Source organism: Mandrillus leucophaeus, unplaced genomic scaffold (assembly GCF_000951045.1).
Source record: "Mandrillus leucophaeus isolate KB7577 unplaced genomic scaffold, Mleu.le_1.0 Scaffold39, whole genome shotgun sequence".
Lineage (NCBI taxonomy): Eukaryota > Metazoa > Chordata > Mammalia > Primates > Cercopithecidae > Mandrillus > Mandrillus leucophaeus.
This window is the reverse complement of record NW_012104142.1, coordinates 4277046-4295004: the sequence shown is the minus strand read 5'-3', so window position 1 is coordinate 4295004 and position 17959 is coordinate 4277046. Positions and strand designations below refer to the sequence as shown.

Below are 17959 nucleotides of genomic sequence, written 5' to 3'. Positions count from 1 at the left end.
GGAGCTTGCAGTAAGCTGAGATCCGGCCACTGCACTCCAGCCTGGGCGACAGAGCCAGACTCCGTCTCAAAAAAAAAAAAAAAAACCACCACTGAATTGTATACTTTAAAAGGGTGAACGTTATGCTATGTGAACTGGATCTCAATAAAGCCGCTGCTTTAAAAAAGGAGATTCCTACTCTTTGACACTGAAGTTAAGGACAGCTACAGCTTTCCAATATCCATTCCTTGGGCACTCAGTGGCAAGATATTTATAATAAAAGGATCTAAATCTGAACAAGAGGAGTTAGTTTCCATTTTCTCACAGGCTTGATCTCTACATATCCTTTTTTTTTTTTTTTTTTTTCTGGCCACTTAAAAAGAATGAGGCAGCCAGGTGTTGTGGCTCACACCTATAATCCAGTGCTTTGGGAGGCTGAGGATCACTTGAGACCAATTCAAAACCAGCCTGGCCAATATAGTGAGACCACATCCCTACTAAGAAGAATTTTTTTTAAAAAATTAACTAGGGCCGGGTGTGATGGCTCACGCCTGTAATCCCAACACTTTGGGAGGCCAAGGCAGGTGGATCCCTTGAGCCTAGGAGTTTGAGACTAGCCCAGACAACATGGCGAAACTCCATCTCTCTAAAACTATAATAATTTTTTAAAAACCGACTGGCTTAAGGCTAATCAGAACTCACACCTGAAACCTTCAGAAATCATACTGCTGGTGCACAATGGGGAAAAGTTGTTGCAGAATCAACCACTGCATGGCTCACAGTGCATTGCTGCATACTTAATCTTATCTGATCTTACAAAAGAAGTATTAGAAAGATCCAAATGATATACACATGGGAAAAGGGATTTTGTCTTCTCATTTTAAAACTATGTTAAAGCTTTCTGCCTATTTAGGATAAAGAGGTCATATTCAGAGACTGTTCACATGTATGTATTCTCAGCAAAACATCTACAGGGTGTGGTCATCAGATATTATTTAAAAGGACCAATAAGCCAGGCGCGGTGGCTCACACCTGTAATCCCAGCACTTTGGGAGGCCGAGGCGGGCACATCACCTGAAGTCAGGAGTTCGAGACCAGCCTGGGCAATATGGTGAAACCCCATATCTACTAAAAATACAAAAATTAGCTGGGCATGGTGGCACATGCCTGTAATCCCAGCTACCCAGGAGGCAGAGGCAGGAGAATTGCCTGAACCCGGGAAGCGGATAGGTGCTGCACTCTAGCCTAGGTGACAGAGTGAGACTCCGTCTCAAAAAAAAAAAGGACCAATAGGAGAACAAATTTTAAAAGAATGCTAAAGGCTGGGCATGGTGGCTCATCCCTGTAATCCCAGCACTTTGGGAGGTCAAGGCAAGTGGATTACTTTAGGTCAGGAGTTCGATACCAGCCTGGCCAACATGGTGAAACCCCATCTCTACTCAAAATACAAAAAATTAGCCAGGTGTGGTGGTGAACACCTGTAGTCCCAGCTACTAGGGAGGCAGAGGCAGGAGAATCGCTTGAACTCCGGAGGCAGAGGTTAACGGTGAGCCAAGATCACGCCACTGCACTCCCGCCTGGATGACACAGCCAGACACTGTCTCAAAAAAAAAAAAAAAAAAAAGAATGCTGAAGAGAGACACAGCAATGGTTCTTAAGCACAGGTGATATTTGGTAAAGTCTAAAGACATTTTTGGCTATCAGCTAGGGAGGGAAGCGCTACCTGCACCTAGTGGATAGGGGCCAGGGATGCTACTAAACATCTTACAATGCACAAGAGAGCCTCTCAATGATCTGAAACAAAGTATCAGACATGCCAAGGTTGAGTAACTCTGAGTACTACCACCTACAGTACTGTTAGTGCATCTAAAGTCCAAATACTACTCCACAGTATGAAAGTAATAATCTATCTGTTCTAGTGTGAGAAGCTGAGTTTCACAAATGAAAAAGAGTGAGCAAGAAGCAGAAACCACTTTAATCAGAGTGGTTACTGTTCTAACATTCCAAAAGCAAATTTATCTCATGTGTTTGTGGGACTGATTTCTTTTTTAAAAGGAATATAAAAAGCAGTTTCCTTTTTTTCTCTTTTGAGGCAGAGTCTTGCTCTGTCACCTAGGCTGGAGTGCAGTGACGCAATCTCGGCTCATGGCAGCCTCTGCTTCCTAGGTTCAAGTAATTCTCCCGCCTCAGCCTCCCGAGTAGCTGGGATTACAGGCGCATGCCACCATGCCCAGCTAAATTTTTTTTTGTATTTTTAGTAGAGATGGCGTTTCTCCATGTTGGTCAGGCTGGTCTCGAACTCCTGACCTCAGGTGATCCACCCGCCTTGGCTTCCCAAAGTGCTGGGATTACAGGCATGAACTACCGTGGCTGGCCTAAAATACAGTTTTCTATCACTTTACTATACAATGCTATTCTTTAATAGGAAAAATCTATCAGTGTACATTTAGGTTTAGAGCCTTTTGGTATTTTGAAGCAGTCCTAAAAGCTAGCACAATACAAGTAACTGCAACCATAATACACTGTTCCTGGATACCAAGGTAAGAAGAATGAAGAAGCAATTCTTTTCAAGGCCCACCAGATTTGGACACTAGAATAAACACAGGCTTCATTCCTCTACTCACTAGAAACATAGTCTTTCTAGTATTTATCTTTGCTAGATCCCTCATGTTATTCTCCTCCTAAACAAATATACAAATAATTTTAGTCCCTCCATGGTATCCAATAGTTCATGGGGTTTAATAACACAGGAATGCCTTTCTTATCCATATACCTATAATTTCATCCCCACTCTCAACAAGTCATTCTCAGAGTAGGAAAGGAAATAAGCGGAGTGTCCTCAAACTTATGTTAAAACAGAACCTTCTCCCCAGTGTTATCTCATACTATACTCCCTCTCTCACTCCCACACTCCCACCACATTAGCCATCCTGCTACTCTTTCCTGTTGTAAGTATAAGACCATATAATATCCATGCCCTAAACCCCCAACCCAACCTCAAGCCAGGGGCTTTTCGCTTGTTCCCTCTACTGAAATACTCTTCACCCATATCTTTTTTTTTTTAATGTAATACTGTTTATTTAACTTCAAAAACATTTCAGCATTCTAAACATACAAAAAAAAATAACAGAACGTTGCAAATCATGTTTAAGTACAGGAGGTTCTTGAACTTTCATTGATGCAGTGGCTCTTTGCTTTGCTGACAATGAAGAGTTCTACAGTTTGTTTAAAAACAAAGTTTAAAAACTATCGCACTTAAAACAAAAAAAAATTATCATGCCAGCTGACCCCTCTTTGTCCACAGCTAAGATGGCAGCAGAACGCTATGTCACTATATACAGAAACAAGACAACCTGAAGCTAAATGGATGCCCCCTGCAGAGTCAACAGGTTCAGCCTCACAGTGCACACCCTGAGCTACAGCCTCTCCAAAAGGCATCTTCCCCACAGCCTCAACGCCGAGCAAGGAGCATCAAGAGTTTGTCTCGGTTGTTTTGTTCTTTTTACAAACTATAGATATATACAGTTGAAAACTCAGGATTTCTAGCCAATAACCATAGTTAACACCACCTTACAAATTAAAAAACAAAAGCCAGAAGCATCTTTAAATGCCTTGTCACACCCACAGCAAAGTGCACAGAGTGAGGAGAACAAGAAGAGGGTCTTTTCATTTTAAAAATGTTTGGAAATATGTACAACTTTGATACAGTTTCAGGGTGCTCCAGACACCCATGGCCACTTCATGTAAACCAATGACAATTTCTAGAGCACTTTGAGAGACTACAATATGATCATGATCAAATTTTGTAATTAAACCTAGTGAGGGCAACAGACACTTCTCAAATAAGAGATGTGTCAATTATCATGCTCCCCTACTCTAAGTATTCACAAGGAGACAGATAAACAGTTTCTTTATTCATCCTCCTCCTCCTCCTCCTCTTCTTCTTCCTCCTCCTCTTCTTCATCTTCCTCTTCCACCTTTTTCCAGGCACCTTTAGCAGGACTCTTTGCACCATCAAACTTTCCTTTTGACTTAAAGTCAGCAACATCCTTCTCATACTTCTCCTTCAGCTTTGCTGCCTTAGTGATGTAAGGCTGCTTTTCACTGTCATTTAAATTCTTCCACATCTCACCCAGCTTTTTTGCCATGTCTCCAATAGAGATGCCGGGGTTTGTGGATTTGATCTTGGGGCGGAATTCTGAACAGAACAGGAAGAATCCAGACGGCGGCCTTTTGGCAGCATTAGAATCCTTCTTCTTCTTGCCTCCCTTAGCTGGTCCATAATCCTTCATTTCCCGATCATAGCGCACTTTATCCGCCTTTGCCATTTCATCAAATTTAGATTTCTCTTTCCCAGACATCATCTTCTACCTCTCAGAGCACTTCTTGGAAACTTCTGCAAAATTGACAGGGACCTCTGGGTTTTTCTTCTTATGTTCTTCTCTGCACATCTGCACAAAGAAGGCATAAGCAGACATCTTGCCCTTTGGTTTCTTGAGGTCACCTTTAGCCATCCTGACTGTATTGTTCCTCTTCACCCGTATCTTTACATGGATTTCCCCTTGTCATATATGTCTCAGCTTAAGTATCATGAACTTAGAGAAATCTTCTCTGACTACTCAAATCTAAATTAATCCTCCAATCACTCCACTGTATCAAATTTCCCATAGTTTATTAATAATCAACTAGTTAAGTATTCAGTACCTTTAAACAGCCTTTCTTGTTTGGCGAATTTCTCATCCCTTAAATCCTACCTCCTCAAAATAAAAGTCAGAAATTCAGTTACCCATCCTCTCTTGCAAACCGGGAGCAGGTAATTGACCTATATTATGCCAATAAAACACATTCACATGATATTCATTAGGAGGCAAGTGATATAATGGAGACGCCATGTGAAATCCATTCTAAAGAACATTTCAGAGTTATATCAGCATTCTTTCAGAAGCAGAAATAGCAGAGGTCCTAGCAGTGGCATCTCACACTCAGCACAGACAGTTACAAGTTCTAATACCTATTCCCAGTGGCAAAAGCAGTAGTCTCCAATGATTTGGTCCAGTGGTATAATTTGGGCATTTTTCCTAGCTAAGTAGATGCCAAGACTGATTCTCTGGCATCCGTGAAGATTCTGTGAGCTATCTTATTAGATTTAAAAAAAAAAATTTTTTTTTAATTCTGCTTAAATAAACTACTGGGCTTTGCCGTTTCAACTAAGAGCTCTGATTCATTCTTCATACATTTTTTCATCAGATTCTTACTGATATTTTCTTGTTAATTATTTATTAGCTGTCTCTCCCCACAAGAATATAAAACTTCTTAAGGACAAGGACATTATCTGTCGTGTTCATTCCTATAAACCCAATATTTACCATAGTGCTTCCCATACAAGAGGCACTCAAAAAACACTTCCTACTGCTACACAAATACATACTCGGGAACCAATACGAAGAATTCAAAGTATCAGTACTCTAGGAGTTAAGAGATAAAAAGGATCAATGTGGTCTAGAGAAAGCAAAGAGGCTTCATGAAGGCGGTGACACTTGAGTGGAGTACTGAAAAGACAGATTGTAATCAGGAATGTAGAAAGGCAGAGATGTATCTTCGAAAGGATAAAACAAATGTCTGGCACTAGGAATGAATGCAGCAGGCAGCGAGTAAAGTGGGATTAGGGAAAAGTATGTTGGGCTCGATAGAAGATATTATCAGACATGCAAGATGAGCAAGATTATGAATGGCTCTGAATGCTAGGCTTGGGGAATGTTCCATTTGATGATGTTTCAAGAACACTAATCCTCAATGAGTATTTTCATCTGTTCTTTATTCTAGATGTTATCTGCTGTGTAAAACTACAGCAGCTACCCACACGTTCTCTACAGCATTCCCTCTCTGAGCACTGGTGCTCTATATTTATCTGTTCAAGCTGAGAGACTACAAGAGGAAGAGATTCCTATAATTAATCCTCTTGCAACCAAGTGGATATTCACTTTAAAGATAAAAATCTATTGCCAAAATGGCCTTTATTTTCCAACCGCCATCCCCAAAGCCATACATTAAAATTCCTCTCAACTCCATTTACCTTCTAGTCTATTAGAATAATTTCCAGATACTAGGCTGAGGTGGGAGGATCCTTTGATCCCAGGAGTTCAAGACCAGCCTGGCAACAAAGCAAGATCCTATCTTAAAATATATAAATAAACAAAAACAGATAGGATAATCATGCAAGTATGAGGAAAAATATGGAAGGATATATATACGACATGGTTATCTTGGAGCAAAATGGGAAGGAGAGAGAACCAGGCAAGAAAGGAAGAAAGAAATTTGATTTTAGTTATATGAAAGGCAATATGTATGAACATATAGATTAATTTTTTTTTTTTTTGAGACAGAGTTTCACTCTTGTTGCCTAGGCTGGAGCATAATGGCGTGATCTTGGCTCACTGCAACCTCCGCCTCCTGGGTTCAAGCAATTCTCCTGCCTCAGTCTCCTGAGTAGCTGAGATTACAGGTGCCCACCACCACGCCCAACTAGTTTTTGTATTTTAGTAGAGACGGGGTTTCACCATGTTGGTCAGGCTGGTCTCGAACTCCTGACCTCAGGTGATCCACCCACCTCAGCCTCCCAAAGTGTTGGGATTACAGGCGTGAGCCACCGCGCCTGGCTTACATTTCATTTAAAATATTTTTTAAACGAAAATAGTATGAGCCAGGCACAATGGCTCACAACTGTAATCCCAACACTTTCAGAGGCCCAGGTGGGAGGATCACTTGAGATCAGGAGTTAGAGACCAGCTTAGGCAACGTAGTAGGACTCCATCTCTATAAAAAAGTTTTTAAATTAGCCAGGTGTGGGGCAGGCGCCGTGGCTCACGCCTGTAATCCCAGCACTGTGGGAGGCCAAGGCAGGCGGATCACGAAGTCAGGATATTGCAACCATCCTGGATAACACAGTGAAACCCCATTTCTACTAAAAAAGACAAAAAATTAGCCGGGCGTGGTGGCGGGCGCCCGTAGTCCCAGCTACTCGGGAGGCTAAGGCAGGAGAATGGCGTGAACCCGGGAGGCGGAGCTTGCAGTGAGCCAAGATCGCACCACTGCACTCCACCCTGGGCGACAGAGTGAAACTCCGTCTCAAAAGAAAAAAAAAATTAGCCAGATGTGGTGGTGTGTGTATGTAGACCCAGCTACTTGGAGAGGCCGAGGTGGGAGGATTCCCTGCACCCAGGAAGTCAAGGCTCAGGAGAGTAAGCCATGCTCACACCACTGCACTATAGCCTGGATGACCACATGAGACCTTGTTTCAAAAAAATAAAAAAGTGAACACAGTATGAAAGTTATTAAAAACCAGCTAATCCAACCATCCAGATGCCCCAAAGATTCACTTATTCAACACTAAGTGCTTATTTTGTGCAATGAACTGGGAAAAAGGTTGGCATCTCCTTTCCAATAAAAAAATCTAGTACAAATAATCCATCTATTCCAAAGGATTTGCATTCCATTTTGAAGCTGATCTAATGAGAGAAAATTATTCCATATGCTGAGCTGTAATTTGCTTCTCCATAAAGAAAAAGAATGAATCTAATCTAACCTTCATCCACATAGTTGTCTTCAAATATGTTCAAGACTAGTACTGTGTTTACTTGGCAACATTTACAGGTAGTTCCCTACTTTCATATGTAACACAGCCCTTTAAATGTGCCTAAGAGTTGAATGTCCAGATTCAGACTTAAGGGACTTAAAATGTTAAAAAGTGACAAACTTGGGGGTGGGGGGTAGAAATGCAGCTAAAATTACAAAGGATTAGTTTCCCTAATATACAAAGAACTCCCACAAATTACAAAGAAAAAACCAACATCTCTACAAGAGTTAAGGAACATGAGTTTTAGTTCACAGCAAAGGGAAAGACAGTACTTTTAAAAGATGCTCAATTTCACTTATACAAGAAAAATATATTAAAGCTTCATTGAGATACCACTTTTTCACCAGTCAGAAAGTTTAGTACCACATTGTGTTGGCAAAGATGTAAGCAGATAGTAATTCTAATACATTCTACTTTAAGGAATACATTCTATAAACTCATACACAAGCAATGATGAATGCACAAGGTTATTCACCATAGCAATGCAAATAACTGTGAAAGACTGGAAACAACATACATGTGTAACAGGGAATTGATTTTTTAAAAGTATACTATATCTTCTATATTAAAGAATCATAAGCTATTTCTTAACATTCTTGATGAGCAAATCTAGAGACAAAAGGATGGGCTTTCCAGTGACCTTAGAAGAATCTGACAGTTTGTGTTAAAAGTTCTCGAAGATACCATCTGAAACAGATGAACTTCTAAGGATGTTCTGAATAACATTATTACAATTTGTGGCTGTTACCTGTGAGTGCAGAAGAACACGGTCAGGGAGGTAACCTAATCTATTTGCAGAGCAACAAACTACAAAAATCATCAGGTGAAAATGAGGAAAGAATGTTTACCTTTAAAATTCTCAAATGTGCTAGCAAAAATAAAATATATTTTGAAAAGCATGTTGCAAGAACAAATTACTGATAGAGCCACTCTGGAATATTATGCTGCCATTAAATATGTATGACAAGTTTGTTAAATATTTTGTATAATGCTGAGCAAAAAAAGCAAAATATAGTTACATGGGTTTTTTTCTTCCTTGAGTCATCTTCAATGGTAAGTTATATGGTTTTATGTTGTATATAAAGATGACTTATTCTTTTATCAAAGCAAGATGAATTCCATTAAAAAATGTCTAGAAGGAAATACATAAAAATGTTAACAATAGTTGTCTCTGAGTAGCACTTCTTTCTTCCATTTTTCTGTACATCTCAATTTTCTATGACAAAATATTTAGTACTTTTAAAATAGAAATTTTTAAAAAATGAATGATTCTGAGTATGTTAGAAAAAATAAGAATCATAGCATCATATATATGAACAGAAAACTAAGTTTATTAATTTAATCTCTGTTCTGACAAATTTGGTAATTTTTAAAAACTCAACTGCAAAAAAAAGACTAAACATTTTCTTTTTTTTAAGATGGAATCTCACTCTGTCAACCAGGCTGGAGTACACTGGCCCAATCTTGGCTCACTGCAAACTCCGCCTCCCAGGTTCACACCATTCTCCTGCCTCAGCCTCCCGAGTTGCTGGGACTACAGGCGCCCGCCACCACAACCGGCTAATCTTTTGTATCTTTAGTTGAGACAGGGTTTCACCATGTTAGCCAGGATGGTCTTGATCAATCCTGACCTCGTGATCTGCCTGCCTCGGCCTCCCAAAGTGCTGGGATTACAGGCGTGAGCCACCGCGCCTGGCCAAAAATAAACATTTTCTAAACATAACAGTAACAGAACAAAGGAAATTAAGCTTTGATAAGAAAAAGAGACTTTTTCTCCCATGTTCAATAGTCTTGAGAAAAGAAATAATGCAAATTTTAGTTAAAATGTCACCCAAGAAAGTAACAAAAGGTCTCATAAAAAAAAGAAACAGACTTTGTCTCTATTTCTTAATCATCTAACAGGAAGAAGTAGCAACTTTCAGTGCAAGCTACTCTCTTCTTTGATTTATAAATCAAACTCCCCCCAAAAATGGGTTATCAAAATTAATCTTGAAAAATTAATTTTTAAAAAGTAATTATAGCTATCATGTTTTCAACTCTGGTTACACTAGAATTTTGCTTGTAAAAATAGTTAAATGTTAAAAAAAAAAAAAGAAAGAAAAAAGTGGCAATAACTACAGCTCAATCTTGTTACCTCATTGTAATGTTGGCAACGCCTAGATTAAGTCAAGCGGAAGGTTAAAGTTCCTTGGTAAAATAGAAAAGAAAAAAAACAGCTGAGATTAAGGGGAAAAGGTGGCATCTAGTTCATAAGAAGTCATATACTCTTTTTTTTTTTTTTTTTTGATGGAGTTTCGCTCTTGTTGCCCATGCTGGAGTGCAAAGGCGCAATCTCTGCTCACTGCAATCTCCGCCTCCCAGGTTCAAGTGATTCTCCTGCCTCAGCCTCCCGAATAGCTGGGATTCAGATGCCCATACCTTTTTTTAATTATAATAAATCAGTATGTTATACTAATTGATACATTTTAATATTTATACCAAGAATTCCTTATAAATCCAATTTATCTTTAAATAAAGTGTATAAATTCCATTGTTTCATAACTTAGCACAGATCTTCAAACCCACAATGATGTTACTGTGAGAACAATATACTACCAAAAGTACACTTAACCATAAATATTGTTGTATTCCCCATAATGAGCTTAAGTGGATAGTAATTCAAGTTGCAATTACCAATAAGAGACCCAAACTGATTTGTTTACACGTATCACAGATATTTTTGTTTCAAATAAAATGAAATGATTCTTTTTAAGTTTCAACAACAAATATAACCATTATCCCCACCCACAGATGACACTGCCTAGAAATAGCTGTAATGCATCACTACAGCAAGGCACTAGACGAGTACAAAAACACTGTAGTGTATATTAAAATCATCTCAGAACAACCAATAAAACAAAAATTTCATGTAGGGAGATCATGGAAGACCTTACTGAGAATATAAGATTTGAGCAGAGACTTGAGAGGGATAAGAAATAAGAAAACCTGCATATATTCAGGAGAAAAGCATTCTAATGATAGAAAACTGCAATGCAAAAATCCTATGAGGTAGGTGCATTTTCAGCATGTTTGAGGAATAGCAAGGAGGTCAGTATCACAAAATGGAGTGGGCAAGAGGGAAAGTGGCAGCAGATGGGAGTCACAGGGAGCCAAATGTTCAACAGTGATGTGCTCAAGCCAATACTGGCTAGAGAGCAGATTGCTGTACATTCTAGAACTTTGAATCAGCCAGAGTGGGCGTAATTTTACCAGTAAAACAGGCAAATGCTACAAATCAGAACCTTTTCCCCCTCCAGACAGCCAGTTTATCATCACTACCTGTAGGCCCCTTGAAGAACTCTTGTCTTTTACTGAGTGAGATCAGAAGCTACTGGATAAGTTCCCGTCTGCCTGACGTCATCATTCCCACTGCTGAGTTATGACCACAGGTAAGAAAGAACAAAAGCAGGGAGACTAATTAGAAAGCTGTTAATATAATCTAGGTGAGATACATTGTTAACCTGAACCAAAGAGCCAGTGGTGAAACAGTAAGAAGTAATCAACTCACTGTCTCACCACTGTCTCTTTTGTTCAGGCTCTGGATACAAAGAAGTATTCTGATTTGCATCAGTATGTAGCAACAATTACTAAGCTTCCTATCTAGAAATCAGTATCTAACTCTAACCTAAACATGTCATTCCTGGTTCTGAATTAAGACTGTTAGTTGGATGTATAAAGTCCTTCAAGAAGCTCAAATAACCAGGAGTCTTAGATGCACGTTACATATCTTCAGTTATTAAGGGTTCTATTATCATTTCAACTGATCAACATATACATGTATTGAACATCTATTATAAGACACTGCAGAGAACACAAGTAAAATCTGTAATCCAAGCCCCTTCCTCAAGGAGGTTACAATCTGAAGTTTAAACTAAAGCATCCGTATATAAAAAGATAGATTCAACACAATGAAAGTATAAAATGTGTGGCAGGGCGAAGGAGTATTCTATAAATTGGAAAGGAGGAGGAAGAAATCACTGAACAGATGGGACTTGAGTTGTGCCTTGAAGGATGGATAGAGTGAGATGATGAGAAATGAACAAACGGAACAAGTAAGGGCCTAATAGGCAGTGGATCTGCAAAGTGAAAGGGCTAAGACAAAGGTGGGAATGCACTTGGTGATTAAGGAGTAATCTACTCATGGCATTCAGGAGCGTGGGGAGACAGAGGTTACGATTGGGAACTATGGAGACATATACCTGAATTCCTAATTTCATTACTTACTAGCTTGGGCAAGTTACATAGGACCTTCCTGTCTTTATTTCTTCAGCAGTAGAAATTATAGTACCTACTTTATAGGACTGGTGCACAGAATATATGAAATAAAATCATATACGTATGGTATGTCACACTACCTGAAAGTTAGTAAGCAGTCACTGGTTAGCAAAACCATTACTGGCCTTTTCCAGCCCCAGCTCCGGACCCTGCAGCCGCCAAGATGTTGATGCCTAAGAAGAACCAGATTGCCATTTATGAACTCCTTTTTAAGGAGGGAGTCATGGTGGCCAAGAAGGATGTCCACATGCCTAAGCACCCGGAGCTGGCAGACAAGAATGTGCCCAACCTTCATGTCATGAAGGCCATGCAGTCTCTCAAGTCCCGAGGCTACGTGAAGGAACAGTTTGCCTGGAGACATTTCTACTGGTACCTTACCAATGAGGGTATCCAGTATCTCTGTGATTACCTTCATCTGCCCCCGGAGATTGTGCCTGCCACCCAACGCCGTAGCCGTCCAGAGACTGGCAGGCCTAGGCCTAAAGGTCTGCAGGGTGAACGACCTGCGAGACTCACAAGAGGGGAAGCTGACAGAGATACCTACAGACAGAGTGCTGTGCCATCTGGTGCCGACAAGAAAGCCGAGGCTGGGGCTGGGTCAGCAACCGAATTCCAGTTTAGAGGCGGATTCGGTCGTGGACGTGGTCAGCCACCTCAGTAAAATTGGAGAAGATTCTTTTGCATTGAATAAACTTACAGCCAAAAAACCTTTAAAAAAAAAAAAATTACTGGCCAGGCACAGTGATTCATGCCTGTAATCCCAGGCCAAAGTGGGAGGATTGCTTGAGGCTAGGAGTGCAAGACCAGCTGGGCAACCTAGTGAGACCTCGTCTCTCCAAAAAAAAAATTTTAATTAGATAGGCGTAGTATTTTGCATCTGTAGTCAGTCCCAGCTACTCAGGAGGCTGAAGTGGGAGGGTCACTTGAGGCCAGGAGCTCAAGACCAGCCTGTGTAACACGGCAAGACTCCCATCCCAATCAATCAACTAACCAATCAATAAAAATGATTGGGAAGTGGCAATGGTTAATGGGTACAATAATTAAAAGAATGAGTAAGACCTAGAATTTGATAGCACAGCAGGGTGACTATAGTCAATAATAATTTAATTGTACATTTTAAAATAACTAAAAGAACATAATTGTATTGTTTGAAATATAAAGGATAAATGCTTGAGGTGATTTATCTTCAAGTCACTGGAAAAACCAAAAGTGACAATAAGAAAAGTCACAAAAAGGGCTTTGTTTGGGAAGAAGATTCTACATTCTGGTTATGTTAAGTGATACCTTAAAAGCCAAAAGAACATGTAAAATACACACACAACCAAGACTGCAGCTCACTCGCTGATGTAACAATCAGTGGGAAGGAACACATACCAGCACTCACGAACACACGAATATTCCAAAGGCACAACTATTTCACTGAACATTCTTTACTGTAGTGAAAGAACAGATGAACGTTTTGACTTGGTGACTCAAAACAGACCAAAAAGAAAAGATGTCCTCCTTTGGGGCATCTCAAAAATCTGGTTACAATAAAAAGATACCATTAACATCAGCTACTTTATTCTTCTTATAATACAAATAAGACCGTAAAGGTTCCAGTAACATAATGGTATCTTGATAATCCTATAATTCTGACAGCATATATTCTAAGATAAAAGGTTCATTTGTTCAACTGGTTCTCTATATATCCTGTAAATGTTAACAGTGAAATGTGTTTTTTCCAGAACTGCTAATACTTTTAATACTTTTTGTATATACTTTCTGAATAACATGCAAATGAAAAAGTATAAACTTGATAATTTTTCACAAAATGAACCCACCCATGTAACTAATGCCTAAACCAAGAGACAGAACATTACTAGCACTCCAGGAGCCCCCTTCATATCCTCTGTCACTTTCCCCAAACCCCCAACAAGGGTAATCAATCTCCTGACTTCTGACACTATTGATTAGTTTTACCTGCTTTTGAACTTATATAAATGGAATCATGCACTGTTAGTGTCTGGCTTCTTTCGTTCATCATGTTATTTGTGAGAACCATGCATTTTTATATGTAGTTGTAACCTGTTCATTCTGATCACCGTTTAATACTCATTATGTGGTTATATCACAAATTATATACTTATTCTACTGCTGACGGGCACTTGGAAAATTCCAGTTTGGACTATTAGTCCTGCCATGAACATTTCTGTCCATGTCTTTTGGTGAATATAGACATATAATTCTGTTTTGTATAAATCTAGAAATGGAACTGCTGAGTCATAGGGTATGCATGTGTTCAACTTTTGTAAATAACTAATGAACTTTTAAGGAAAAACTATTTTAAATCTTCATGGGGAAATATGAATGATTAATAGATTCATCAGAAGGTATGGACTCCAAAATTACTTTCAGTGGGGAAAAAACTTATTGACGTAGGATAGTTGATCCACATCATTCCCAAAGGAGGCAATTTACTTTAGAATATTTTCACCAGCAATTTAGCATATGACACTTAATAAGAGAAGTAACCAAATCCATCTTGCCCATTCTGAAACTGATGATGCTAAAATTTAGAAACAATTGATGAGCCATTACTATCAATAAGATAAAGTAACAATTTTTTTCCCCAACATGTAACAGGAGAATATAAACTTTACAAGTCCGAACTTTGCCTGTTGTACTCATTTAAATAGACTCTTGGAAACTGAAAGGGACTTCAGAACTAGCCTAACCTTCATGTGATCATACAAAGGTCTCCTATTTCAATGAACATGCTAATAAAAATTCCTTTAATCCAAGAACAGAAAAAGAATACTAGGCAAAAACTAAGGGAATCTGAATATAATATGGACTTTAGTTAATAATAATGTATCAAGATTGGTTCATTAATTGTAACAAATGTACCAAAGTAATGTAAAATGTTAATAATAGAAGAAGGTGAGGGATATATGGGAATTCTGTGTCTGATCTTTCCCATTTTTTGTAAATCTAAAATTGTTCAAAATTTTTTTTAAAGTCCAATTAAAACTCTGCAACATAATCTGCAGATTGCAACACACCTGCTAAACTCCTTTCAAAATGCAATCCAGATGCACTTTTAAAGCTGTTAGACACACATACCCACATACACATACACAAATATACTTTCTATCTATGGTCTTAGATACATAGATATATGAGGAAAGCATTCTATCTATGCCAATTTTAGTGTTGCTCCTGGCTTCAAAATTATGAACAAGGCTCTAACTTCCTTTTTTATTCCATCTAAGCCAACCTTTCTGAGTATATACTATAAGCACTTAGTGACTCATTAAGAAGCAATCCCGGCCGGGCACGGTGGCTCACACCTATAATCTCAGCACTTTGGGAGCCCGAGGCAGGCAGATCACCTGAGGTCAGGAGTTTGAGACCAGCCTGGCCAAAGTGGTGAAACTCCGTCTCTACAAAAATTAACCAGGCGTGGTGGTGGGTGCCTATAATCCCAGCTACTCAGGAAGCTGAGGTAGGAGAATTGCTTGAACTCGGGAGGCAGAGGTTGCAGTAAGCCAAGATCGTGCCACTGCACTCCAGCCTGGGCGAGAGAGCAAGACTCTGTCTCAAAAAAAGAAACTATCTCCTAGTTATCTTCAAACAATAAAAGCATCCAAATTCCAAGTAAGACCGATACTCTAACAACCATATCTTTGTGGTTTAAACCATTGAGTCTTTGCTTTTACTTCAGGGGCCAAAAAATAAAAAAGAGAGAGAGAGAAAAAGGAAATAGACTGTGCACCTTTCAACTAGTAGGGAAAACAAGCATCCCCTAATATGGTGTGAGACCTAGCAAAAGGAACCCTAGGAAAGGAAGCAGGAGACCTACCCTCTGGTTTCAGTAGTAGAACACTGATTTGCTCTGTGATCCTTGAATAACTCTGGTCCTCAATTTCCATTACCCTGACTGGTATTTTAACTGTAATAATTCTTCCATGAATCTGGAGGTCCTTTCTTTCTTTCAAGGAACAGGGTCTTGCTCTGTCATCCAGGCTGGAGTACAATGGCGTGATCACAGCTCACTGCAGCCTCAAATTTCCTGGCTCAAGCGATCCTTTCACCTCAGCCTCCCAAGTAGCCATAACTACAGGGGCATGCTACCATGCCCAACTAATTTTTTGTTTTAAATGGGGCCTCACTATAAGTTGGTCAGGCACTCCTGGCCTCCAGCGATCCTCACACATCAGCCTCCCAAAGTGTTCAGATTACACGTGTGAGTTACCATGCCCAGCCTATAAAACCTTTAGAGAATCCAATAATAGTAGTAACATCCTGCCACTGAATGAATGCCTATACCCAGTGAGAAAGCAAAAGAGAAAGAGAAACGAGAGTCAGTGTGAAAGAGAAAGAATAAATGAATGAAAGAAAAGAAAAGATAAAGAAGCTGGACTGCCATTATAGCTTTCCATTTCAGTAACCTTGTATTAATAATCAATCATACCACTATACATACTGCACATATTTACTTGTTAGTCAGCATTATGGCACAGGTCTTGGCTTTCCTGGTTTTCTCTTTAGAAGCCTATTTGAGAACAACTGTGGTTTTGGCAAGCTTATTTCTAAATACAATTTGAAGTTTGGTTCACCTACAGTAGCAGTTGGCAAACTTTTTCTTAAAGGGCCAAATAAAAAATATTTCAGGCTTTATGGACGATATCGTCTCTGTTGTAACAACTAAACTCTGTCCTTATAGTGCCAGGGCAACCACAGACAATCTGTAAACAAATGGATATGTCTGTGTTGCAATAAAACTTTGTTTACAAAATCAAGCAACCATTTATGCTACAGTTTGTCAAGGCCTGTTCTATAGTAACAGGGGGCAGAAAAATCAACTGGCAATATAGATTTCATAAAACCACATGAGTTCACACCGAAATAAACTGTTCTGCTTGCAGGGAAAAAATGCTTATGAATCATGATTTTCACATACCTGCAAATGTTCAAGTTTCCCCTGCGTGAACAGGTCACATCACCAAAACCTAAGACAGAGCAGGAAAACACTCTCCCTTACATGGTTGTTATGACATACAGGGGATGTGTTAATTTATATAGGCAAAATTTACAAGATGACCTGCAAAAGTAAGATACCAGGTTTTAGCAACTTTAATGATAAACATAGAAACCCATACCCGATTAATCTCAACCATTACTTCTTCCATATATTAAGCCAAATTAATTAAGATAAATGCCAAGGTAACTGGCTTTCCTAGGAGAGCTGCCCTGTTTCCATGCAATCTAGTTGGTTTACACCAGCAGAGCCTTGGTCATCCATAACCTATTAAATTTCCAAGAGGCCAGAGTAACTGTTTGAGGTAGCACAGTTCTGATTTATTGGGGTTGTTTACCAATATGGTCTAATCAGGCTAAGATCAGATCTGTTATCCCTTAGGGTGTACCATAGTAAAAATATTCTGTTGTGCAACAGTCACCTCACTAAACTCATCCCCATGTTAGCTACCAAGTGTTCAATAGCAGGCTGGAGCAAAGAGCCAGCCCACAAGGATCAAGCAAGTGCCTTTTTAAAAACTAATCTTAAGAAGCTCCTCTACATGGCTTTGCAAAGTAAGCAAAAACCATGCCAAATAGTAAAAAAGGCACTTACTTGACTCCCACAGGCCAGCTCCACACTCTAGCAGCTAAGATGTCACTGGCATGGTACATGGAGAGTGAGGTGGAAACGATATCTTGCCAATCACTGATCACTGTAGGAATGGTAGTGAAAGACCTAAAAGAATAGAAAAAAGTAAAGTAAATGTCAAAGGTAAAGGCCCTCTTGAGCCTGCTAATGTGGGTACCTCAGCATATAATGCCAAAGAAGAAAGTAAGTCTGAAAAGACCTTGTTTAAGTCATTCTTAGCCACTAGTTATTACAGTGACCCTTAGGACAAGAGAGCACTTTTTAAAAAAATGACTTGTAACCTAGAAAAATCCAGATTGACTGTAAGAAACTCTGAAATACTTTTTTCAGAAATAAAGTATTACGTATTTGGGCAGGGCGCAGTGGCTCACACCTGTAAT

General features: G+C 39.3%; 2 protein-coding genes and 1 pseudogene across 3 annotated transcripts in view; 1 reads left to right on the top strand and 2 right to left on the bottom strand.

Annotated features, from left to right (window-relative positions):
- MCU (mitochondrial calcium uniporter) overlaps window positions 1–17959 on the bottom strand; it is a 200142-nt gene that overhangs the window by 179709 nt on the left and 2474 nt on the right. The window lies entirely within an intron of this gene.
- LOC105547483 (high mobility group protein B3-like) lies at window positions 3043–4493 on the bottom strand. The gene is given in 1 exon segment (XM_011991112.1): window positions 3043–4493. A coding segment is annotated over 1 exon segment (603 nt). The 3' UTR covers window positions 3043–3890.
- Window positions 12058–12651, top strand: LOC105547484 (annotated as a pseudogene). The gene has a single exon (XR_001007230.1). The product of XR_001007230.1 is annotated as a 40S ribosomal protein S10 pseudogene (transcript).